We start from the raw sequence: 26,215 nt of genomic DNA, 5'->3' as shown, positions 1-26,215 counted from the left end.
TGTACCATTGCAGCAAGTTTCCACTTAAGCTCATAAACAAAAGTATTAGAAGAATGCAAGTCAGGCATGGATGGCTGAATGGAGAGAGGGTTTGATCTGAGGATGGACAGAGAATGAAGAGATGGATGGAAGGATGGAAACAGGGGTGCATCCCCCAGAGACCCAGAAAAGAATTCCATTCCTGCTCCTCTCTGCAAATGTAATTATGGGGAGGGGGGGGGAGTGTGATGTCCCATATATCTTCAAGGGGCTGAGCCCACCCTAAGGGTAACGGATTTCCTCTGGGTACTGTGGATTCCCCCTCCATCCAAATACATGCAGTCAGGCTGATTGGCATCTCTGAATAGTGTGTGTGTATGTGCCAGGGTGGGGGGCAGCCCAGTGTGCTGTGATGCCTGGGATTGACCGCAGCCGTATTGACCAGGATAAGTGGTGAGAATATGGGTGGATGTATTAAATAAACCTGTAATTAGATTAAAATTACATTGTGACGATGTATTGCTTTAACCATCTACCCATCTATATTGATGCATGAAATTACACTTCTTGAACCATTTGCTTTTTTTTTTTTTTACCCCAATAGAAGGTGGTCTCTGTTCAAAAAAGGTCACAAAGCATGCCCCAAAGCAGGCCAAGAGCGCCATCTAGTGGGGTCAAAAAAATACAGCAAATGGCCCATGACGCATCATTTTGTCCATCATTAGTTGGCAGCAGTTCTGCAGAAAAGCACTCAGCAGCATTGACTGTTACTATGGTTACCATTGTGTGATGTCACAGTGGTCAGATGTAATCGAGACAAAACCACAGAAGCCGGTGCAGGAGGAGCTGGAAGGACTGAAGGACAAATGAAGATGTTTAGCCATGGACGTGCAAACGGCATGCTTTTAAGAGACTTTGTGTTATTAGGGTCAAATCATTGGCATGTTTGCACTTCCACAATTCTGGGTTTCAACTGGAAATATTTTAGGGCTATTTGTTACTTAGTATTTTATTTTCCTGGGTGAAGCACAACTCAGTTGAGCAGCTGATTAAGCTGAAGTGTGAGGAGTTCCACCAGTTCCTGAGAGAGGAAGAGGAGGCCAGACTGGCTGTACTGAGAGAGGAAGAGGTGCAGAAGAGGCAGAGGATAAAGGACAAGATTGAAATCTTAGCAAAGGAGATTATCAGCCTGGCATTAGCAATCTGAGAGGTGGAGGAGGCGATGGAAACCAGTGACATCTGGTTGATTGAGGTACATAAACGCTCCAGCCTCTCTCTCTTTAAAAATTAAAACTTAAGTCAAGGAAAGTTCTAAGTGTAGGAGCCATTGAAACTCCCACGTGGAAAGTGGTATGTTTCATTTTTGAGGCCAAATTAACTTCAGGGACATAAGAAATAAGTAGGGGACCTGCTGTAGCATCATTTTGAGTAACTAATTTTGATCATTTTGAATAAAACACTGATTACTCATTCTTGTCTGCCATTGCAGAGGCCAGGGCTCAACACAGGACCCAATGCTGGCTTCAAGGGCAAATTGTGATTGTTTACATTATATTATGTATTCAGATTAATACATGACAAAAATCAGAAAGAAAAAAAACACTAATAATAAGAATGATGATAGTTTATACAAACATACTGTTAAATGGACTGTCAGGTGAACTAGCCAATCAAATCAAGAGGTTTTAGCCAATAGCAGCTAAGAGCCCGAAGCTCAGCGCCTCCCCTTTTCTGAGACACCGGAGTGATAGCTAACTGGCTAACTACTTAGCAGGCTAGCTAAACGTTCCGGTGTCTTCCGGAACGAGGGCAATTTGTTTGAACGCCTTTTTGAAGTGTCTCTAAGTCTGTCGGAGACTCACTGCAAATGTATTACTAAACTTGTGAAGTCACGAACAATGACTCAGAGGGGTTGTTCACTGCGGGCAGCCTGTGAAGTTTGAAGCACCCGGACGTCGCCTCGGAATCCAGGTTTATACCGCCAAACCGTAAGTGGCTGCGGCCCTTTGCCGGTTAACTGAGGCTTAGCCGGCGGAAGCAGTTTGTGTTGGCGGGACTAAAACCTGGCGGTCGCTCGGGGCATAGAGTGGGATGCTAACCCTGTGCTAACCGGCGAGCAGATATCTGGCCGAGTCCAGTGGCTGTGGACGCCGTGCCGGGGCTTTGCGTTAATGCGGGGCTCCTGTTCGGCCCCGTGTTTCCTGTCATATTGGGGGTGTGAGACAGTTCCCCCTCACGGCCCCCCGAAGCGGAGCAGGCGGCCTCAACAACCGCCCCGGGGGTCTGTCCTCTTCTCAACATCACGGGGGACGGAAAAGTAACAGGTCGCAGTAACTTTTTATTTTTTGTAGATAAGCCGATAACTTTATACCCAGGAAGGAGTTGGGGGCCATACCTTATGTTATTGAAGCTTCGTTTTCGTAAATGTGTCGAATTTTCCTTAGCAACCAGGATGTCGACTTAACATAAATAGGGGAGCACGTTTTGGCAATTTTTGTCTGAGTTATTCCATGCCCGTGGGTTTTTTTTTTTTTGCCGAGTTTATTGTTGCTTCCCTGTGTGGCAGCGTGATGGGGGCTGTCCTCTCGAAGCACAGCTGCTCGGCCTGTGGAGGCTGGCTGACTGGCGGCTTCCCTCCTCTGGCTACTGTCCAGAAAGGTGCGGGGTCGCTAAGGAACCGTATTGCTTATTTACTTACTTTGAGTTTTGTTACGTCATTCACTGCCGGATGGGTTCTTTAACACCTTGGAAGAACCAAGCTTGTTTCTTGTGTGGATTTGTTTGTTTATGTGGTAACATCCGTTTGAGGATCTTCTCATAAAATTGAGTCGAGATAAGTAGTAGAAGTGGTAATTAATTCCTTGTGACTATCTGACCTTTAAAGTGGGAAATTGCGAACAGTATTTTGGCAGTAGGAATCGTATGGAAGCCCGTTTCCGCCAAGTAGTAAAAAAAATATATAAGCCACGGAATCTCGCAATTGCGACTTAGTAAGTCACAATTCCGACTTTATATCTCGCAATTGCAACTTTATATCTCGCAATTGCGACTTAGTATCTCGAAACAAGTTTCTAGCTTTAATAACTTTTCACGGAAGTAAGGTGGGCGTTTCTAATGACAGAATCGTGTTGTCCAGTACACAGACAACGATGCACACCGATTACGAAACACGTAATCAAGCAATTCAGCTGTGATACATTTACTTTGTCCCACGGTGCACTGCCTAAATCACACTTTACAACTTATTTATGGATTAATTTGTGTTATCAATTAACTGTCAATATGTATGAAATGGAGCAATGGCATGTAATATGGATATGATGTGATAATTAAACTGTTAGACAGAAAGTGATCTTGAAAATCCAAGGGGTGTACATTGCCCCCTGACTCCACTGATCAAGGCACACTTCATAGGACATGACTGTCTCATTTTGTTTCAGAGCAATTAACCCTTTAGTGCATTGCCCTTATGGCATGTAATATGCACACAGTGTATTAATTAATAGCTGTTTTAGAGAATGTGATCTTGAAAATCCAAGGGGTGTCCATTGTCCCCCAGGTTCCCCTGATCCATGCACACTGCATAGGACATGGCTGTCTCATTTTGTTTCAGTGCTAATAAATTCAAACATTCAGAAATTAATTAAAATTTGTACGTAAAGCAATCTGGGAAACAAAGGGGTGTGCATCAGTCGCCATGAGCCCAAAATTCTAAACCACCATGTCATTACAGCTGACAGCACCTATAATATTAGCTATTAACACGATTTTGCACAAATCACGAAATGGTTTGAAGCGCAAAAATAATCGGTGTGCTTCCTTGTCTGTATACTGTAGGGTGACCAGATAATCCATGTCAGGGAGGACACTTTGAGCTACTTCGGGTTTTACAAACTACTTCCAAATTAAAAGGCTCCTGTGCTCGGCTAAAGAGTTCAGCTCTTCTTGTGCTTTGACTGGTTTGTTTCCTTGACTGAAAGACTCATCCAGCTGTTTTACATTAGCATTAGTGACATATGCATGCTTATAGGAGACTGACCAATCAACACACAGCAAGAACTCGGTGCTCAAGTGAAATCCAAGTCCGTTTAATTGAAATGGTAATTTACAATTCCTGTCCTAGCTCAGAGTGTCCTCCCTGACATGGATTATCTGGTCACCCTAGTATACTGGCAACACGATTCTGTCATTAAAAACGCACCACCTTCCGTGAAAAGTTAAAACTAGAAACTTGTTTCGAGATACTAAGTCGAAATTTCGATAGTTATCTCGTTATTTCGAGATAGTTATCTTGTTATTTCGACATAACTAAGTCGAAATTTCGAGATAGTTATCTTGTTATTTCGACATAGTATCTCGAAATTTCGACTTAGTTATGTCGAAATAACAAGATAACTATCTCGAAATAACGAGATAACTATCGAAATTTCGACTTAGTTATCTTGTTATTTCGACATACTAAGTCGAAATTTCGAGATAACTAAGTCGAAATTTCGACTTAAATTTTATATAATTTTTTTTCTCCGGTGGCGGAAACGGGCTTCCATAGAATCGTGTGGGTAACCAACGACATTTATCTTTCGTGATGTTTACTGGTTGCCACGGTGACGCGAGAAGGGCGTGCGCGTGGCAGGAATGTCGGACACGTTCTTTGCCTTTCTGTAGATGCTGACGTCTTTTTTTAGGGCGGCGTACAAGAAGAGATGCGCGCGTTCCGGGATCACGAAGCTCACAAGTTGTTTTAAGCGTGGTCATGTGACCCGGCCGTTTTCCCGCGGGTACACGCTTCAGAAGTGTTTACATGCAAGTTACTTTTAGGACAGAACTATAACATCTGCCTTGCCTGTGCTGTTATGTAAGTCTTTCTGCTTTCTTCTGATAGATGTGACATATCTCAGGTTTAATCATTAGAGGGGCAGAGTTTGTCATCCTTGGACTTATGCTTAATGCTGTAAGTGTAACTTGAAGCTTGTCATATGTGAGAGATTAATGTGTGTGTGTGTGTGTGTAATATTATTACTGTAAAGACAATGTAGGTGTAGCCTAAAGTTTCTTAGGGGCTTCATATTTGTAGAAGTTTATGGGGGAAAAAGCTCTTAAGGAGAAATCAGCCAGGCTACATAAACAGACTAGCAGGCTGTTCTGGGAGTCGTGGTAAATCCTGCTTGCAGGTTCTTTTCTGGCTAAATTGCTAAACCTGTACTAACATGCCAGCAAGCCAGAGCCTCGGAATCAGCCAAGAAACGGCAGCTTACAGTAAAACGGCAGTTGTGTGTAAATGTATGAGACTACGGGGCCAAAATGAGGCTGTCACTCTGTGGGATTCCATCCCCCGAAAGGTTTCCCTGCCACAGTCACCCTAACGGCGTAAATCGTTTAAATTAGCTGGTCGGTGGATAAATATCTCGTAAGCATTCATTTTGCTGAAGCCTCCTTGCTTGCAGTCACACTGCTAATTCTTTTGGGGGGCTCACGTCAGGAGGGCTGGGTGGGAGTCTCTCAAACACACCCGGACACCAAAAGCAAAGCACTTGCCCCTAAGATGGTTTTATTTGTTAAGGATAAGCTGGGGGTCTGTTGGGACACATTGGTGAGTTCGAGCGCATGCGTATGTGCAAGGTAATTGATTAGGTATTTCCAGTAGAGGGCAGCATGGACTTTCACAGCTGAAAGTGTAGAGGAAGATAAGCCGCTGTTGTAGTAGTTATGGTGCCTAACTATATGAGGAGGCTTGGAGGTACCCGCATATCATTTTGAAATCTTAGCCTTAAAGTTTGCCGAGCAGCTTGAGGGAGGTTGGGGTCCTGACTAATTTTGTCGAAAGGATTTCAAAATACTGTACCGGACATTTGGATAGTAGTTTAAACTCTCCTTTGGGTTCAGATAACAGTATGGATTTCAAACATGCAGAGAACATCTTACTTTATTTTTAGCACTAGCGTTTAGCATCAGCGATTGTTTCAGTTAAGATATTCTTTGCCAAACTCTTCTGAGTATTCAAATGGAGCATTTCGAGTTAAATACCTTACTCTGCTGTCTTCTGTGTCTTTCCTACTATGACATGAACTGGCAGCATTAAGTGCGGGTTTGTTAGCTTGATTACAGTGCAATACAGATTCTTTTGGCCAGCGCCACCTACACTGTACATACTTTCCCCAGTTATACAGTTGTGGTCCCCATACACTTTAAGACCTGTCTAGTCTGCACCAGTACAGGCTCCCAGCCCCTCCCCTCGTGGATTGCTCTGAGGTATACTTCGCATTCATGAGTGGAATGGCTCCCAATGTCACTGGGAGCACACAGACGATTGGGGCGCATCTCCCAGATGGTTCTGAGTGACTGGGGCAGCAGTTTCTGCTTGTAATCTGAGCTGCTGGGTATAAATAGAGGCTCCAGGGTTACGAAAGTGTGGAAACTACTGACCAGACTGCACACTGTACATGGACCTGGCTCTGAACTTGGCTGCCTGGCTCTAGCTGGATGCATTTTCTGGGAATTTGGTGACACGGCACAGTGTCCCTTTCTGTATGGCTGTGATGCAGGTCATTGCGTGCAGAGTCTCCAGTGTGCCCAGTTTAGCCAGTTCAGAAACGGGCATGAAGTGCCTGCGACAGAGGCTCTGTTAAATCTGACATACGTGTGAAGGGGTTTGGCAAGGGGGGTTTTCAGGGTGGTGGGGAGGGGCTTTCCATCTCTGTCCCAGTCTCTGTCTCTGTCCCAGTCTCGGTCCCGGTCCCGGACCCTGTCCCGGTCCTACATTATACTGTGTAGGAATATGACGTGTTTGCGTGAGATGGTGAGGACGTCCTAAGCAGAGGAAGGGGGATGCCCTGGTGTCTTCATGGATTAGGGCCTGGTAGCTCATCCAAATGGCCTCATGTTTTCAAGCAGATTTGCCTTTTCCTTGCTTCTAATTGTATTCTTTTGCTGCTGGCCATGCTGAACAGAGCCCCTCCTTCCTGCCCGGAGCCATGGGGGCCTTCCTGGACAAGCCAAAGACGGAGAAGCAGAACTCTCACGGGGAGGGTAACAGCCTGCACTACGGCCTGAGCAGCATGCAGGGCTGGCGCGTGGAGATGGAGGATGCGCATGCAGCCGTGCTGGGGCTGCCAAGCAGCCTGGACGCCTGGTCCTTCTTCGCCGTCTTCGACGGGCACGCCGGCTCGCGCACCGCCACCTACTGCTCGCAGCACCTGCTGGGCTCCATCGTGGATGGCACCAGTTTCTGTGGCGACGACCCCGCGGCGGTCAGGAGCGCAATCCACGCTGGCTTCCTGCGGGTGGATGAGGACATGCGCGGCTGCCCGGACCGCAGCGGCTCTACAGCCGTGGCACTCTTGGCGTCTCCGCGCCGCCTCTACTTCATCAACTGCGGTGATTCGCGGGCAGTGCTGTGCCGCGGCGGCAGGGTACAGCTGGCCACACGTGACCACAAGCCGGCAGACCCGGTCGAGTGTGAGCGCATCGTCAGGGCAGGCGGCTCCGTCACCGTGCAGCGAGTCAACGGCTCGCTCGCCGTGTCCCGCGCCCTCGGTGACTTCGACTACAAGTGCGCCAACGGCCGAGGCCCCACAGAGCAGCAGGTGTCGCCGGAGCCCGAGGTGTACGAGGTCGAGCGCAGTGAGGATGATGAGTTCTCCTTGCTGGCCTGCGATGGCATCTGGGACGTCATGAGCAACGAGGATGCATGCAGCTTCATCCGTTCGCGCCTGCAGCTGCAGGACAACCTGGAGGAGGTCTGCAACAGCCTGCTGGACACCTGCCTGCACAAGGTACCGCCACCAGAAGCAGCGGCCTGAGAGATGAGGCTGCTTTTTGGGGCTTCTTTTCTGTACTCTGATTTAAATATGATCTGGCCGAACGTGAAGTCCAGTCTGTATAGAAACGCGAAAGTCTGCGGGGGATGCGGAGAACAAATGGTGCCTTTGTGCAGGGGAGCCGGGACAACATGAGCGTGGTGCTGGTCTGCTTCCCCAACGGGCCCAAGGTGAGCGAGGCGGCCGTGCGGCAGGAGGCAGAGCTGGACCGCCACCTAGAGGCTCGTGTGGAAGGTGCGTCTCTCATCACCTTGGCCTCGCCGGCCTTCTGAAGGCGTCCAGACGGGCTCCTCACATGCGCCCAATGTCTTCTCAGAAATCATGCAGATGGAGGAGAACGGCACCCCAAGCATGGCGGAGGTGATGCGTGTCCTGGCTTCGGAGGCCATTCCCAACCTGCCACCAGGGGGCGGTCTCGCTAGCAAGTAGGTGCCGCTCGCCCCATGACAAACGCACTGGCTGATGTTGGCAGGTTTCGCAGACACTTTGTAATGGAGACCCGGCTTCTGAACTGATATCTGCTGGTGTTTTCTCAGGCACGGAACCATTGAGGCGGTCTACACCCGGCTGAACCCCCATGGCGAAGACGTGGTGAGTGGGCATGCATTCCATCCCCAGGACCCCTGTGACCCTAGTTTCATGTGGGCAAGATGTCTACCCATCCATTTTACAGCCTCTTACCCAGTACAGGGCAGTGGCAGGCCAGCAGGGGGCAGTAGACTGTCCAAAACCTGGCAAATTAACATCCTGGCAGTGAACTTCCCTGTCATTAAGTGAAAGGCTGCGGAGGGGAATTCCCGGGGTGGGAGGAGCCTGCGAGCTTGAGGCTCCCTGCATCTGCATTAGCAGCCTCTCTGCAGCCTGCACTCCTCACTCTGGCCTCTCGCTTCAGGATTCCCACGGCGCCGAGGGAGGTGGCACTGCAGCCACCCACCTGCTGGATGTGCTGCGCCAGTTTCGCATCAATCACAGGGGCGAGTACCGGCAAGTCCTGGAGGGGACGCTCTCCAGCTTCTGCCAGCCCTGCGATAGCCCTAATCCCGACGAAGGTGACCCAGAAGGCACCGCTCCTTTGCCGGAGTCTGTGACTGGTGGGGATATGAGGGGCTGTTCTGGAGAGGCTCCTGCCCCACCCACTGCATGAACTCTGACCTCTGAGACTCCAGCCGTGCCCAACGCCCCCTGAGCCAGCTGGTCGCCGTCCCTGCGGTTTCTCTCAGGCACTTCTTGCGATGCCAAAAAACTCCATTTCTGGTTCTGGGAGACCCGCCCCCCCCCCCCCACCCGTGACTGATTAAAACACAAAGAGGGTCTCCTGCATTAGCATTATACTACCTGATTTTCAGAGACTTCTGGGGGCATTCCAGGAGCCTGGCCACTGCGTTACACATTTCGTTACACTTTTGACATGCATGGCTGTGTTTGGGCAGTCTGTGAACACCCCCTCCCCCACGTTACACAGTCTGCCTGGATACTTTGGGTCCTGTGACCTCTGGCTCCCTGGCTCTTGCCCCATCAGCCTGAATGAGGCGCTGAAGGGGATCTTAGGGACCGTGTGAATTTTGCACCTTTTTTGGGGAACATGAGCCATGAGGAGTGTCAGGCAGGAGCTGTTTCTGTCTGCATCCATGCTGGCGTCATTTTTTAAGCCCCTTGTGACGGTGTGGACCTGTCAGTATTAGTGTGAGCGCTGTGCTGATTGTTCTCATCACACAGGGGGTTTCAGCGAGGATTCCCCAGTCGAAAGCTGGATTCCTAGGAAAGCCCCTGGGTTGCTCTGGATCTCAGAGAATGGAGTTTGATGGCGTCACCGACGTGTGCTGAGGGCTCTCGCAGCACTTAGCCGGACGTCTAAGCCTTTCATCCTTTCGGTAGCGGAGAGGACAGGGGGAGCTTCTCTTCAGCAGTGTCTTATTGTATGAATGCTTTGGTGGTGGCATCATGTGGCGCTTGCCTGCGTTTCCTTATCACCACTGGGCGGGGTCACATCCGTGGGCGGGGTCACATCCGTGGGCGGAGTCACATCCGTGGGCGGGGCCCAGTGTCGACCCAAAGCCTTTTGATAAGTTTTAAATAGAGATGTTTCTGTTTATGTGTGCAGATGAGTAATAAAGTGTACAGAAGTGCTGCTTGGTTTCTCCATCTCTAAACTGTACGATACCTGGTTCCTCTCCTGGTCTGGGGGGGCCTTGGTGTTAAACATGAAGCGGGGAGGGTAAGGGGACCATGCTGTTCTCAATGGCAGTAGGATAACTCATCGCTACAGGGAGTGCGGTCACTTAGCATTAGGGCTGTCGCTATCGATTATATTAATAATTGATATCTGATTAATCTGACTATTCATCGTGTAATAGTTTAATATATAACATAAACATTGCAATTGCTGCAAGACAGGAACCAACCACACATAGCAGGGTGCACACACACACATACGGTCACTTTAGGCACTCCAGTTCACTTAAGCTTAAGGTATTTGGACGGTATAAGGAAATCAGCCGATCTGCTGAAAAGGCTCCACACACTGGGTGAACATGCGAGCTCCACACTCAGAGCGGCGGTGTGTGACGACCGCTACCCGCCGTGCCGCCCTGACAGGCTGCCACAATGTGCAGCGTTAATACCAACGTGGCATTTCATGCACATTGCAAGGACCGTGATAGTCTGCTGGGTTCAAACCATCAAGCAGTTGCGCTAAAACATTTATTTAGTCACAGGAAACCAAACTTTGCAAGCTTTGCAATTTTAATGATAGTTCCTTTTTAATGTTATATAATATTGGTTTAAAAAAATTAGTCTGAAGTTTTCCGCAGCGCTTTTGAATGAGCACTGCATGCGATCTCCGAGACCAATATCCATTTCGTCTTTTCTGTTGGACTGATTCATAGACTGTGGGGCATGTTTATGAGAAATTAAGCAAAAATTGAGTGAAGAGAAGAAAGGCGAACAAGACATGGTCATGAAAAGTCATTCATATTCCGCTCTTTGGAAATATTTCGTATTTTATAATGACTACATTTGGCTATATAGTTATTTTTCAATTCCTAAGTATCACAATCTGACAGTAACAAATGATCTGTTTCTAATCTTGTTCAGCCCTACTCAAAACACACAATGCATTAAAAATAACTCATGTTAAACGGCTAGTATGTAACATATTATATAAAATGATGAGGCTAAGCGACGGGGTAACCTTTGTTTTAGCAGCGATTATTTTGACGTATAGGAATCACAATAAGCAAAATATAGTCAAAGTGACGACAGGGACAGGCTAGGCTGCTTCGTGAGGTTAAATAGGACGTCTAGCTATGGCTGACCTCACATTGTTATTGATGATATCTGAATGTCTTCTTTTAACATGCATTTGCTTTGCAGTCGTGCCGTGGTTCTGATTGCAATGCTAACAGACAACTACATTCACTTTTAATGTGAAGTGCTTCTACACAAACGATGATTTCGTTCTTTACACCCTCATCCACTATGCCCCGTCTTCCTTCCGGCAAATTTTAATTAACGCTTTTTAATAATTCAGTTTAATCGAGTAATCGTGACAGCTCTGCTTAGCGTATATCTGTATACAGACAGCTCTGGACTGACGTAAGTAACCCATCGCCCATGTGACGCTTTTGGTATGAAGGCAGCAAACATCATCTCTGCTCTTTCAGGGCAAGGTGACTGAAGGCCCCATGCCAAGAGGAGAAGGACTCATCTGATACTTCACTGTAGGTGTTGTGGCGAGGAGACAGGCCTGGTGTAGAAGCTGGGTGGGGACACGTTAGGCTGAGGGGGGTGGGGGTCCATGTGCATGTGTGGCCGTCTGCGTGTGGGTCTGCCTCACTGCATGCGTGGCCGTCTGCGTGTGGGTCTGCCTCAGTGCATGCGTGGCCGTCTGCGTGTGGGTCTGCCTCAGTGCATGCGTGGCCTTCTGCGTGTGGGTCTGCCTCAGTGCATGCGTGGGCGTCTGCGTGTGGGTCTGCCTCAGTGCATGCGTGGGCGTCTGCGTGTGGGTCTGCCTCAGTGCATGCGTGGCCGTCTGCGTGTGGGTCTGCCTCAGTGCATGCGTGGCCTTCTGCGTGTGGGTCTGCCTCAGTGCATGCGTGGGCGTCTGCGTGTGGGTCTGCCTCAGTGCATGCGTGGGCGTCTGCGTGTGGGTCTGCCTCAGTGCATGCGTGGCCGTCCGTGTGTGGGTCTGCCTCAGTGCATGCGTGGGCATCTGCGTGTGAAACAATTTTATTGGGATGACATCACTGTCACAGACATCTTCATTGGGCAAATCTTGAAGGCTCCAGCATTTTTGCCATCTTCTTTTAAATATGGAGAAAAGAATGGAAACAGGCTCCCAGTGAATGTGCCTTTAAAGGTGTAGATGAGTGACATGTCAGCGGGGTTGGAGAAGGACACCTCCCCCCTGTCATAGTCCAGCTGCACTCTGATCCTCTGCGGTTTCCTCTTCAGTCTCAGGCGTGTTGGTAGTGAATCACATGCTGTATACACATCACCTTTCCTCAGAACTACAACCCAGAATCCATCCTCTGGGCTGCATGAAATCCCCCCCTTCCTGTTAACAGACTCTGCTGCTACTCCTACATCCCACTTAGGTGTGTCCCCCACCTCCACCTCCCAGCTGTGTTTTCCTGAGCTAAACCCCTTAGATCCCAGCACACACACACAGGGGGAGAATCTCTCTGGGTTGTCAGGAAGTTGCTGATAAACATCAGTGTCTCTCACACTGGTCAGATCATCAGACACTGAGAGCCAGGGGGCTGCAGTGTTTGGGTCCAGAGTCACAGGAGCTGTGGGATGAAGAGGAAGCTGCAGTTAATAATCTGTCTCAATACAGTAAAAACCATCAGTGTTATAACATTAATATCTTTCAGTGAAGTAATATTATCAATACAGTGATTATATGGAAACTAGAAAAATGAATGGGTTAGGATAACAGGTTACTTTGTTACTTTTTAAGTGTCAGTTTAGTTATATAGGTTTGTGTGAAATCTGGAAATAATGATTAAAAACTTTCTGAAACAGATATCTGTCATTTTTAAGAATAATGCCAATTTTTTAAATGTTAATAAAAACTAAACTAAAGGTTTTCTTTTTACATCCAATCTTCAGCTTATGAGGGGTCTTTTGTGACAATACTCAATAAGCAAATGTAATTTATATGATTTTTTAATAATTGAAATTGCTGCTAGATTGAGCTCTCAATTGAATGAATATGTCATTTAAGTGATTATTTAAATTACAGTTTCAGTACCAACAACCATTAAAATTATCTGTCACCGATTGAACTCAGCGGTCGGGCTCTAAACAAAACATAATATCCATTCGGTTACATTGCAAAGTAAGTCACAACAGATCGATCTCACCCAGTCGATTGAGTTCTCATTTAAAACCGTGTTTGGACTGTTCGATCCTGGCGCAGTACTACGTCGTAACTTCCCCAAATCCTAAATAAGCTCGTTCACTGGCTACCACATAGTATTAACTATAGGCAAACTTATTTTTGTTTATGTTCTTTGAGCTGTCTGCTGCCTTGTCCCTGGGGGTGCCTGTTCCCCCCGTGTTGACGTATGGCCTCTCTGAACCTGAGCTGCATCTACGTTATCAGTTTAATAGTTTTACAGTGTGTCTCCATGTGAAGATATTTTTTGTAAATCAATTCCCAAAGGGGCATTACATTGCAGATTTAGGGGCATGACTCCGCCCCCTTAACTGTCAAAACCTCCCCCCGGCAGAACGCGAGCGCAGAAATTTTCCTCGAGCGCAGAGAGCGGCCGAAGGAAATGCGCTTAATGCATAACCATGACGTTGGGAGGAGAAAAATACATTAGAGAAGGTGATATTATGATGAACGCGCACGCGGCTATTCGTCCTGTGCTCGCGAGTTTTACTTTTGCGCTCGCGAGTGGCATATTTACGCGTGTGAGTTTTGACTTTGTGTTCATAGTTCCCTCACCCTTTGATCGTTATATATCAGCATGATTTACATTGCTCCGTTATCCTTTGATGTATGATATTTTTAAATTGCTGTATCATTTCTTTATAATTAGGATAAAATGTAAAAATCCCCGTCAGTACTGTGCAATAATGTACAATGAACTTTATTTTGACTGTTTTTAATGTTGGTAATTCCTTACAATGCGTACCGTATGTATGTACATGAAAATCATCAGCATGTATGGGGTCCGCGGGAATATATATATATATTGACTTAGAAGCAATTACTTTTTTCTTAAATCAGGTCCTAACCGTAGTTACCATGGTTACCAAGCAGTTAAGATAGGATCTGCAAGTTAGGAAATTTCTGTAATGAGTCTGTTCCCAGGACGGAACAAACAATAAATGAGAATTCAGTCGCCTTGGTGAGATCGATCTGGTGTGGCTTAGTTTACAAAGTAATCAGTTACATGTTAGGTTTTGTTTAGAGTCTACCCACTGAGTAAGATAGGAGATTTGACGGATAATTTTAATGGTTGCTCGTAGTGATGGACAGAAATACTCTTCATGAGCCGTTTGCTGTAGATGGTGATCTTGGTTTGCTTTGGCACAGGCTTCCTGTCCTGCTTTGGACATAGAGCTCCATCTAGTGGAGTCAAAAAATATAGCAAATGGCTCATGAAGCGTTATTTTGTCCATAACTAGTTGCTAGTATCATTAAATGGTAATTTAACCAATAATTTAAACAACAATTTGAATAAATTATAATTTAAATAAGCATTTACAAGTCCCAGTGAGTGACAGGATAACCCACTCAGACACTGCTCTCTGCTTCATGCAGCCATTTCCCCCAGTACTCACTGTACCAGTGCTGCTAGGCTGAGCTCCCAGTGAGTGACAGTATAACCACTCAGATACTGCTCTCTGCTTTATACAGCCATTTCCCCCAGTACTCACTGTACCAGTGCTGCTAGGCTGAGCTCCCAGTGAGTGACAGTATAACCACTCAGATACCGCTCTCTGCTTTATATAGCCATTTCCCCCAGTACTCACTGTACCAGTGCTGCTAGGCTGAGCTCCCAGTGAGTGACAGTATAACCACTCAGATACTGCTCTCTGCTTTATACAGCCATTTCCCCCAGTACTCACTGTACCAGTGCTGCTAGCCTGAGCTCCCAGTGAGTGACAGTATAACCACTCAGATACTGCTCTCTGCTTTATACAGCCATTTCCCCTAGTACTCACTGTACCAGTGCTGCTAGGCTGAGCTCCCAGTGACTGACAGTATAACCCACTCAGATACTGCTCTCTGCATTATACAGCCATTTCCCCCAGTACTCACTGTACCAGTGCTGCTAGGCTGAGCTCCCAGTGAGTGACAGTATAACCCCCTCAGATACTGCTCTCTGTTTTATACAGCCATTTCCCCAGTACTCACTGTACCAGTGCTGCTAGGCTGAGCTCCCAGTGACTGACAGTATAACCCACTCAGATACTGCTCTCTGCATTATACAGCCATTTCCCCCAGTACTCACTGTACCAGTGCTGCTAGGCTGAGCTCCCAGTGACTGACAGTATAACCCACTCAGATACTGCTCTCTGCTTTATACAGCCATTTCCCCCAGTACTCACTGTACCAGTGCTGCTAGCCTGAGCTCCCAGTGAGTGACAGTATAACCACTCAGATACTGCTCTCTGCTTTATACAGCCATTTCCCCCAGTACTCACTGTACCAGTGCTGCTAGGCTGAGCTCCCAGTGAGTGACAGTATAACCACTCAGATACTGCTCTCTGCTTTATACAGCCATTTCCCCTAGTACTCACTGTACCAGTGCTGCTAGCCTGAGATCCCAGTGAGTGACAGTATAACCACTCAGATACTGCTCTCTGCATTATACAGCCATTTCCCCCAGTACTCACTGTACCAGTGCTGCTAGCCTGAGCTCCCAGTGAGTGACAGTATAACCACTCAGATACTGCGCTCTGCTTTATACAGCCATTTCTCCCAGTACTCACTGTACCAGTGCTGCTAGGCTGAGCTCCCAGTGACTGACAGTATAACCCACTCAGATACTGTTCTCTGCTTTATACAGCCATTTCCCCCAGTACTCACTGTACCAGTGCTGCTAGGCTGAGCTCCCAGTGACTGACAGTATAACCACTCAGATACTGTTCTCTGCTTTATACAGCCATTTCCCCCAGTACTCACTGTACCAGTGCTGCTAGCCTGAGCTCCCAGTGAGTGACAGCATAACCCACTCAGATACTGCTCTCTGCTTTATACAGCCATTTCCCCCAGTACTCACTGTATCAGTGCTGCTAGGCTGAGCTCCCAGTGAGTGACAGTATAACCCACTCAGATACTGCTCTCTGCTTTATACAGCCATTTCCCCCAGTACTCACTGTACCAGTGCTGCTAGGCTGAGCTCCCAGTGAGTGACAGTATAACCCACTCAGATACTGCTCTCTGCATTATACAGCCATTTCCCCCAGTACTCACTGTACTGCACAGTCCCCAGGATCTTCTTCCAGATTCTGAATTTCAAAGAGCCCAGGTGTTTGGCCACATCTATCAGCAGCCCTGAAGCCAGAATTGGGTCCTGCAGTGAGCACTGGGCTCTGCAAAGACAGTGACAGAAAGAGTCAGTGATGCTGTGGGGTCTGAAGTGAGTCAAACACTGCAGAGGAAGGTGGCTGAGAGTCTGCAGCACGGTCAGTCTACAGGAGTGAATATGACAGATCGAATAAGTAGGTTGATCAGTGAGTTATAACAGTATTAAATACAACAGTAACAGAATAAGATCTCCAGGCATTCAGTGGGTCGACTTCGATTACTGAGAACTCACGACTGGCTATTGTGGAAGTTGAAAATACAGTAGATTCAAAAAATCCTCCCTAGGCCAACACACAGTCCAGTCCCATCCTCTGGAAATGGGCGTCCATCTGCTGCACCCAGGTGGGTGTCGCCTCGGCCTGGTCCAGCTGCTTGGGTCCTCAGCAATGAGGATCCTGCGAGCCGGATCACCCTCAGGGAAACGTGCCACATGGCTGTAGTGCCGTAGCTGACGCTCCCTCATAATGCAGGTAATGAGCCTCATTCGGGATTCAGGACTCCTCTAGCAACCGCTCATTTGACACAAAGTCAAACCAGCGGTACGCAAAGATCCTCCAAAGAGACACAGTACCGAAGGAGTCCCGTCTTCGTCTCAGCTCACTGGATAGTGTCCATGTCTCACAACCATACAGCAAGACAGGGAGCTCCAGGACTCTAAAGACTTGGACCTTCGTCCCCTTGCAAAGATGTCAGGAGCGCCACAAACCCCTTTCCAGTGACTTTTTCTGAAAGTTTCTGAAAAATCTAATTTAAAAACTTTTCACCGGCATCTGTCTGTAACTTAATGGTTAAATGAGAATCAAAGGTTCCCGTGTGACAGTCACACCCGTCTTGCCTTTTAACGCGTGAGCATAGTTCTTTTTGGAAAACAAATTGATGACAGTGAGCAGAAACTTTAACCCACTGCTGTCCAGGACCAGCCCCTGCATGTCGCATGAAGCAGCCACTGACACAGGGGTCTGTGCAAAGCGTAAGCGTCCTGCCTGGATAACCACTCTCTGACCTCCCCCTGGTCTCGTTTTCTCCCCGCTTCTTCCTCCGCGGCTCTCTGCTGCCTGCTGGAGCCCCAGGTGACCCCGCGTGTCGGGGGGTCATAGTGTGTCTGCTTTAAGAGCTGGGCTGTAGTCTTTGAAGCCGGCATGCTTTTTATAGGTACCATTAGCGTAGTTTTGTGTTTTCTTTTTCAGGATTAAATATAAAATACTTTTCCATGGGTGTACAGTTAAAAAAATGATTATTTACATCTGTGGCACTTATTAATGTAAATGAGTGACATCACGTGCAATAAGGTCAATGTAGTAGCTTTTTCCGCGATACAGGTACGGATGGCAGAAAGCAGCTGATATGCTGGTTATTCTGAAGCATGAGCGCAGCTACATTTACAGTTAAGGCATACAAAGTTAAAATGTGATTCCAATCAAATACATTGTCAGGTATATATGATAGACATGCATGTATGACAGCCTCTGGAGTTTCGTCTCTCCGAAACACCTGGGTAAGCAAGACTTTTTCCCAGCAATAACATTCACAGACTTCTTTTATTTATAATAACATTCTATGAAAGCAAGAACATGCATGATCACTGCCAAAACATCCCCACGTTGTTTTTCATTAACAGACTTTATTATTAATAGCATGCATCAACAGAAGCAAACACATTTAACATGATCTTATTTACAGCATTACTAATGGCGTTCTCCTTTGCAAGTGGGTTACTCATCTCCGTCCCCATTGCAAGCGGGTTACTCATCTCCGTCCCCATTGCAAGCGGGTTACTCATCTCCGTCCCCATTGCAAGCGGGTTACTCATCTCCGTCCCCATTGCAAGCGGGTTACTCATCTCCGTCCCCATTGCAAGCGGGTTACTCAGCTCCGTCCCCATTGCAAGCGGGTTACTCATCTCCGTCCCCATTGCAAGCGGGTTACTCATCTCCGTCCCCATTGCAAGCGGGTTACTCATCTCCGTCCCCATTGCAAGCGGGTTACTCATCTCCGTCCCCATTGCAAGCGGGTTACTCATCTCCGTCCCCATTGCAAGCGGGTTACTCATCTCCATCCCGATGAATCAGAAATTCTTGCATGAATTGCTTGATCCCTGGGTCGAGTTCAGTCAGTCCCTTTTCCCGAATTCTGTACCATCAATGTTTGGATGACTGTCAGGCTTGTTGCCCTGTTTCGGCTCAGGCATGATGATAAAATTCAAGGCCTCCCATTCGTCCCCCTTTAACCCACCCGATGCAGGTCAGATATCAAGGAGTCTGTTGCACCACTGACTACCTAGAAGACATGCAAACCCAGTTCACCGTAGTCAAAGCCACAGACCACTTTGCCGCTGTCGGGCATCTCCCACACGACTCTCAGGACCTCCAGTGGTGGGATCACAGGTAGCTGTCTACAGGCCAGACGTACCTTCTTCTGCACCCTGGGAACAGCTTACAGCAAAGTCATCCTGATTCATAGGCAGCAATACCCAATCTTTACTTGCAGCGGTGTGAGACATATCCCTATCTACAATCTCTCTATTACCACTTCTTCACTACTTAACACCGTGTGTGTACTTGTTATATTTTCTATGGTTGTGTGTGGTCCAGTTATACCTTATGTTGTGGGGACCAAATGCCCCCACAACATGATAAAAGCCTGTTATTTTGATATTGTGGGGACCATTTTTCCAGTCCCCATAAGTATAATCTCAATTTTGTAAAAATTGATGACTGCAATCAAAAAACCAAAAATGTATTTTGTTTGGTTACTCATGGTTAAGGTTAGGGCTGGGTAGGGATTAAGGTTGTCATTTTTGGATTTTGGGTTTTCCCATGGAAGTGAATGGACAAATAATCACAAAGATATGAGTACAGGTCTGTCTGTCTGTGTGTGTGTGTGTGTGTGTGTGTGTGTGTGTGTGTGTGTGTGTGTAAGAGAGAGAGGCAGGTAGGCAGGGGTTCCCATCTCATTGTCTACAAATTCTGAGATTGTTTACAGCTGATCTCAAACTTGATTGGATAAACAGTCATTAAAAACATAGATAGTTATTACATACTTTTCCTTGATGTTCTTCAAAGTCTGAAAAAGAAGAAAATTAAATTGAAGTATTTATGAAAAATATATTATTTTCCACGACAAACCATCAGACAACATAAAGAATGAAATTGCTGTGTGAAAATGGTCAGTGACACTGAGATGTTTTAACTCTTATATCTGCTTCTGACACACAGCAGGACTGTTTGTCCCAGTCAGCAAACACACAGAACAATGAAGGAAAATCAAGCTCCTACCTTCAGGAAGGAGACGTCCTCAGCACCCATGGCCTTCTCAATGTCTCTGATCTTCTCTGACAGGGTGGAGACCTGTTTGGAGATGTTCTCTATCTTCTCCTTCATCCTCTCGCTCTTCTCCATCTCTTCCACTCTCAGTATAGCCAGTCTGGCCTCCTCTTCCTCTTTCAGGAACTGATGGAGTTCCTCAAATTCCTCCTTTATCCTCTTCTCAGTGTGCTGGGACTGACTCTGAAAGTGAGAAATGCCGTGTAAGTCTGAAGTTAATCTGTACAGTGAGGTTTTACTTCCTCAGAATAAATCTCCATACCTTGATGTGTGTGGCTGTTTCCTCAAACTCTTGTTTAACTTTTGTCAACTTCTCCAGCTTTTCCTTTAATGGAATCAGTGAAGCTCTGAGATCCTCCTGAGATTAAATATATAGACATATAATGAGAGATACAGTCAATATATGATTGACATGTAAGGTTGTAGTATTCGAGACCACTTTTTTGTGATCTTGGTCTCGTTTCAGAATCAACTTAATTTTGACTCAATCTTGTCTTGGTCTCGGACAGAGGACTTGAGGTTTAATTTCAAGACCAGTCAAGACCACTCATCAAAACCCCTCAATATTTATCACAACAGCTTAATGCTCATGTTTTTGTTAACACAGAACTGTGATTGGGCGTAAAACATCCTGCTTCAAAGTTCAAATGCAACCAATAAGGTATTGTAAAAATGTTACATTCGTACAGAAGCATTTATATTGAAATTTTAAGAAAAAACGTCTATTGTTCAAATTACACTGTGACAGAAATTTTAGGCCAAACTGCCAAGCCCGAATCTTATAGTGTGTTGTGTTATGTAGACTGTTTCTGGTCTTGTCTCGGTCTTGCCCTGCCTTGGTCTTGGTCTTGTCTCGGTCTCAATATACTCTGGTCTTGGAAATCACTTGGTTTCAGCTAAGGCTTCTTTTATAATATTGTTATCAATAAACACAAAATTCCAGCCAACCAACTTCCATAATCGTTTATCCATTATGGGGTCTTGGTGAACCTGGAGTTCAATCCAGGATGTACAGGGCACTGGGCAGGGGAGACCCAGGAGGTACAGAGTACTGGGCAGGGGACACCTAGGATGTACAGGGCACTGTGCAGGGGAGACCCAGGAGGTACAGGGTACTGGGCAGGTGACACCCAGGAAGTACAGGGCACTAGGTAGGGACACCCAGGAAGTACAGGGCACTGGGTAGGTGACACACAAGAAGTACAGGGTACTGGGCAGGGGACATCCAGGAAGTACAGGGCACTGGACAGAGCACACCCAGGAGGTACAGGGCACCAGGCAGGGGACACTCAGGAAGTACAGGGCACCAGGCAGGGGACACCCAGGAAGTACAGGGCACCGGGCAGGGGACACCCAGGAAGTACAGGGCACCAGGCAGGGGACACCCAGGAAGTACAGGGCACCAGGCAGGGGACACCCAGGAAGTACAGGGCACCGGGTAGGGGACACCCAGGAAGTACAGGGCACCAGGCAGGGGACACCCAGGAAGTACAGGACATCGGGCAGGGGACACCCAGGAAGTACAGGGCACCGGGCAGGGGACACCCAGGAAGTACAGGGCACCGGGCAGGGGACACCCAGGAAGTACAGGGCACTGGGCAGGGGACACCCAGGAAGTACAGGACATCGGGCAGGGGACACCCAGGAAGTACAGGGCACCAGGCAGGGGACACCCAGGAAGTACAGGACATCGGGCAGGGGACACCCAGGAAGTACAGGGCACCGGGCAGGGGACACCCAGGAAGTACAGGGCACCGGGCAGGGGACACCCAGGAAGTACAGGGCACCGGGCAGGGGACACCCAGGAAGTATAGGGCAAATGTTTCCTTGGATCAGATGATTTAGCCAGCTGCCTCGTGTTAAATGTCAGTGGCTATGGAAGTATGACCCACATTACTGCTAAATATAAAGGCTGACATTTCGTAATGACATTTTCAGCTACAAGGGGGTTCATGCATAGTGATATTAATATAACATCAGGGGCTGTTGTGGGGGGGTTATATGGAGCAGAATCCCCCCGAAATACATATGCTACTTGAGTCTGAAATAAATGTATTTTTATTATTACTATTATTATTATTTACATGTGCTGGGAACAGGCGAAACACAAATGTAAGGACATTTTCTTGACGGACTCTTAATGTGGGGGTGCAGGTGGTAAAAAGCAAAGTTAATGACAGAAAAAAATAATCAAGCTTGTGGAAGCAAGACAGTCTAAACAAGAGATCAGAGTGAGCTACATGTTTGTAAACACAGTAAAGTGTAACTGCAAAGCACTGCATAAATAACATCAGTTTTCAAAATTGTGTTTCACAGAAGAAAATACCTTCTTATCCTGTACAGCTTCTTCCACTGGGCAGAGCTGGTGGTTTCTGTGCTTTCTTGCAGTCTGACAGACCAGACAGATGGGCTCCAGATCATTCTTACAGAAGAGTAGAAGCTTCTCCCCATGGAGACTGCAGCGAGATTCACTCTTCTCTGCCACATTTCTAACCCTCCTTTGCTGTAAATATGACTCCACAATGTTCCTTAAGACAATGTTGACAGGAGGATCCTCCCCGGAGGACTTCCTCCGGCATAATGGACACTCCCGAGAGCTGTTCTCTTTCCAGAACTTCTGCAGACAGACTTTACAGAAGCTGTGGCTGCACTTCAGGAGAACAGGATCCTTGAAGAAGTCTGAGCAAACAGAACAGCAGAGCTCCTCCTCAAGGAACGAATCTGTAGCAGCCATGTCTACAGCGCGTCTAAAGGCAGACAGGCGGGGGGGGGTTAGTTTCACTTCACTGTTAAGACACTATGGAGGGATTATAACTCTTTAATAAATAAATGATAATGTCATGAAATGTGAGCATATGTACATCTATCACGAAGATTGTTCATTTCTTCCCTTTTAAATTTAATTATAGAATTATTTCGTACAGGTTTGATGAATTAACATGACACAGAGGTCTGAGTGTTTCGAGAAGACCGCCTCTGGTGGATGCAGTTCGGAGCAAACGAGCAATGAGCACAGGTGGGTATGAGGGTAAGGAAAAGCCGCCCTGAATTACTACGCTAAGCAGGACCACAGGTGGGTATGAGGGTAAGGAAAAGCCGCCCTGAATTACTACGCTAAGCAGGACCACAGGTGGGTATGAGGGTAAAGAAAAGCCGCCCTGAATTACTACGCTAAGCAGGACCACAGGTGGGTATGAGGGTGAGGAAAAGCTGTCCTGAATTTCTACGCTAAGCAGGAGCACAGGTGGGTATGAGTTTGAGGAAAAGCTGTCCTGAATTACTACGCTGAGCAGGAGCACAGGTGGGTATGAGTTTGAGGAAAAGCTGTCCTGAATTACTACGCTAAGCAGGAGCACAGGTGGGTATGAGGGTGAGGAAAAGCTGTCCTGAATTTCTACGCTAAGCAGGAGCACAGGTGGGTATGAGTTTGAGGAAAAACTGTCCTGAATTACTATGCTAAGCTTCACAGGATCGCTGTCCAGGGGCACCTCTCCCTAAAGCTCCTGTTAGGAACTTACATAGTTGTACCCATTCAACTGGCAGCTATGCTTTCTGGAAAAGTACCCAAGGGTGGGATATGCGACAGTCAGATATGCCACAGTGAGTCAGATATTCCTGTTTGTCAGATATGTCCTCCTCCGTTTCGAAGTTTGCAGGCACATAAATGTTGTACTCAGAAAGAGCTACCATAATTGTAGTTTCTTCTTTCAGTTTGCTCTGTGAAGTCTGTTATATTACCGGCAGCTTACATTTCGTCTACATTAATAAGCGTTTTTCGTGCTAATTCAGCAGTAAGCTGTTCTGGGAGATGCGTCCCAAGACCAACTGGGAATAACAGGGAACCATCCACAGGCCCCATATATACGTAATTTCAATGTGCTTTCATAAGGTAACTGATAAATCAGGAACTGTAAGATGTACTAGCATTAAATACGGTAATAATTAGATACACTGTACAGTATTTTATAGTACTGTACAACTGTACTCGGACCACAGAAAGGGACTCTAATTTTTAATCTCAGTTCTCAGGAGACGATATAGCAATGAAAAATACATATTAAGCGATGGCAGGCCAATGAAAATCATGCTTTGTACACCCCCCAAAAAAATGAATGAATAATGAAAAACACATTTTACAAAAAAAAACACCTGCACCCACACCGGCCCTCCATGGAACAGGTTCCCCACCCCTGGTCCAAATGCATCACAGGCAGTAACATGCTGATAACGATTTATTAATCAGGGATTAGTGTAACAGGCTTTGACACTTCAGATGACATCGTTAGATAACATGAAACCCAAAATCTGTATTTTAACAGGTGACACCGTCACTGGGACATGAGGGACGTTCAGGCTCCATTACAGAGATTTACAGTTACTTACTGAGCAGATGCTTTTATCCAGATCATACATTTGAGTGGGGGGTCAGACAGGCGCCGGAGCAATCGGGGTTAAGGCCTCACTCAGGGGGCCGGCGGTGACATCACTCTGCTCACCCTGGGATTCGACCCGGCAAACTTCTGATCATGAGGACAGCATGCTAACTCACTGAGGTACACAGGGCTGCAGATAGATGGGTTCGCTCTGCCCTCTAGAGCATCTCTGTCCTAATTCAGACCCCACGTCACCATTTTTAAATCATATTCATAAAATCATCAATCATCCTCAGATTGGAAACACTGCTGTAGGTCAATAATTATCATGAAACTCAAAGTAAAAATCTCTTTACAGCTGATTATTAATGTGACCCCTTTCACTAGTACACTGGGACTGGTCCAGATAGCCTTACTGGGATGATGTCACTGTTACAGACACCTTTACAGGGATGACGTCACTGTCACAGACCACAGACACCTTTACTGGGATGACGTCACTGTCACAGACACCTTTACAGAGATGATGTCACTGTCACAGACACCTTTACAGGGATGATGTCACTGTCACAGACACCTTTACTGGGATGACATCACTGTCACAGACACCTTTACAGGGATGATGTCACTGTCACAGACACCAGACACCTTTACTGGGATGACATCACTGTCACAGACACCTTTACTGGGATGACATCACTGTCACAGACACCTTTACCGGGATGACATCACTGTCACAGACATTTTTAGTGGGATGACATCACTGTCAGATGCCTCGCTTCCACCAACACTGTGCTGGGGCCGGATATTTTCCCAAACCAGAACTAGTTCCGACAGTGAAACAACTTGCCAGCTTATTAACGGAATTACATTACATTGCTTTCTATTGGGTGGAAAATGAAAGATTGATTTGCTGGAATTATAAACATGTTGTGGGTCATAAAATTTAATATTGTGGCACTTGAGTAGCGAAGAGATCATGAGGTGGACAGCAAAGTTCTGCTTTTAGCAGCGTGTGTCATTCCGCGATCCTCAGAAGGAGAGCAGTAACACAGCAAGAGAGAATGAAGAATAACCTCACTGACACCAGTAAAATAACAGGAAGTAAGCAGGTAAACTGCAGGTAAAATGCAGCCTTGAAGGAGACAAAAGTGGATACAAGCAAAGCAACAGAGCGCATCGGGTCACACTCTGAAAGCGTGTTTCAGTTCGGCAGCTTAAAAAACCTTATAGACCGAAACACATAAATCCAGAAAATGGATACATATGAACCTTCACTCTCACTTCCGCCTGCGTAACATTTCTATTCTGAAATTTTTTGAAATCAGTGGAATTGCAGGCAGGTTCTCAAAAGGCAGTAAGCGAGAACCAGTCCTGCACCGGCATGGTGGAAACAAGGCAACAGACACCTTTACTGGGCAGAGCTTCAAGGCTCCAGTGTAGCTTCCATTATTATTTCCAACTGGTGAGAAAAATGGGAACAGGCTCCCAGTGAATGTGCCTTTAAAGGTGTAGATGAGTGACATGTCAGCGGGGTTGGAGAAGGACACCTCCCCCCTGTCATAGTCCAGCTGCACTCTGATCCTCTGCGGTGTCTTCTTAAGACTGAGGAGCGCTGGAGGTGAATCGCATGCTGTATACACATCACCTTTCTTCAGAACTATAACCCAGAATCCATTCTCTGGCTTGTATGTAATCCCCCCCTTCCTGTTAACAGACTCTGCTGCTACTCCTACATCCCACTCAGGTGTGTCCCCCACCTCCACCTCCCAGCTGTGTTTTCCTGAGTTAAACCCCTCAGATCCCAGCACACCCACACAGGGGGAGAATCTCTCTGGGTTGTCAGGAAGTTGCTGTTTAACGCCAGTGTCTCTCACACTGGTCAGATCATCAAACACTGAGAGCCAGGGGGCTGCAGTGTTTGGGTCCAGAGTCACAGGAGCTGTGGGTTGGAGAAGAAGCTGCTGTTAATAATCTGTCTCAATACAGTAAAAACCATCAGCGTTATAAGTCTTTTATAACAAAAAACTGTGTATTTTGGTTAGTATTTAAGAAATACTATCAACACATTAACAATTAAATAATCACAAATAAAGACATAGATTTTCTTTATACACCCCATCCCTCTGCTCTCCAGTACAATATACTTACATTTACTGGTTTAGCAGACGC

At 46.8% G+C, this 26,215-nt stretch overlaps 3 protein-coding genes across 10 annotated transcripts in view; 1 reads left to right on the top strand and 2 right to left on the bottom strand.

Moving 5' to 3' along the window:
- Positions 1-26,215, bottom strand: part of LOC111848464 (E3 ubiquitin-protein ligase TRIM35-like) — a 172,592-nt gene that overhangs the window by 141,919 nt on the left and 4,458 nt on the right. For 3 of the 6 annotated variants that reach the window (XM_072703245.1, XM_072703243.1, XM_072703241.1), the window contains exon 6: positions 24,692-25,985. In XM_072703245.1, the coding sequence (XP_072559346.1) occupies positions 25,324-25,985 (662 nt within the window). In that variant the 3' untranslated portion in view covers positions 24,692-25,323. Of the gene's footprint in view, positions 1-23,935; positions 24,486-24,588; positions 25,986-26,215 lie in introns of those variants that run through there. The other 3 variants (XM_072703242.1, XM_072703244.1, XM_072703246.1) reach the window with 2 other exon arrangements.
- Positions 1,713-9,924, top strand: LOC111848341 (protein phosphatase 1B-like). 3 transcript variants are annotated; one of them, XM_072703253.1, is made up of 6 exons: positions 1,713-1,967; positions 6,927-7,751; positions 7,913-8,030; positions 8,113-8,221; positions 8,333-8,387; positions 8,689-9,924. In XM_072703253.1, the coding sequence occupies exons 2-6, from the start codon at positions 6,951-6,953 to the stop codon at positions 8,938-8,940; spliced, it is 1,335 nt and encodes a 444-aa protein (XP_072559354.1). In that variant the 5' UTR covers positions 1,713-1,967; positions 6,927-6,950; the 3' UTR covers positions 8,941-9,924. The 3 variants fall into 3 exon arrangements, with proteins under 3 accessions (XP_072559354.1, XP_072559355.1, XP_023676013.2); XM_072703254.1 differs by lacking the exon at positions 1,713-1,967 and adding an exon at positions 2,008-2,303; XM_023820245.2 differs by lacking the exon at positions 1,713-1,967 and adding an exon at positions 4,497-4,834.
- On the bottom strand, positions 10,466-22,432 carry LOC111848463 (zinc-binding protein A33-like). Its single transcript, XM_072703251.1, has 6 exons — positions 21,997-22,432; positions 19,933-20,028; positions 19,623-19,853; positions 19,388-19,410; positions 16,234-16,352; positions 10,466-12,586 (listed from the first exon to the last, which is right to left on the bottom strand). Exons 1-6 carry the CDS (start codon positions 22,402-22,404, stop codon positions 12,024-12,026), a joined length of 1,440 nt encoding a protein of 479 aa, XP_072559352.1. The 5' UTR covers positions 22,405-22,432; the 3' UTR covers positions 10,466-12,023.

Source organism: Paramormyrops kingsleyae, chromosome 20 (assembly GCF_048594095.1).
Source record: "Paramormyrops kingsleyae isolate MSU_618 chromosome 20, PKINGS_0.4, whole genome shotgun sequence".
In the NCBI taxonomy this organism is placed as follows: Eukaryota; Metazoa; Chordata; class Actinopteri; order Osteoglossiformes; family Mormyridae; genus Paramormyrops; species Paramormyrops kingsleyae.
Note: the sequence above shows the minus strand (reverse complement) of the source record. Positions and strands in the feature narration are given on the sequence as shown.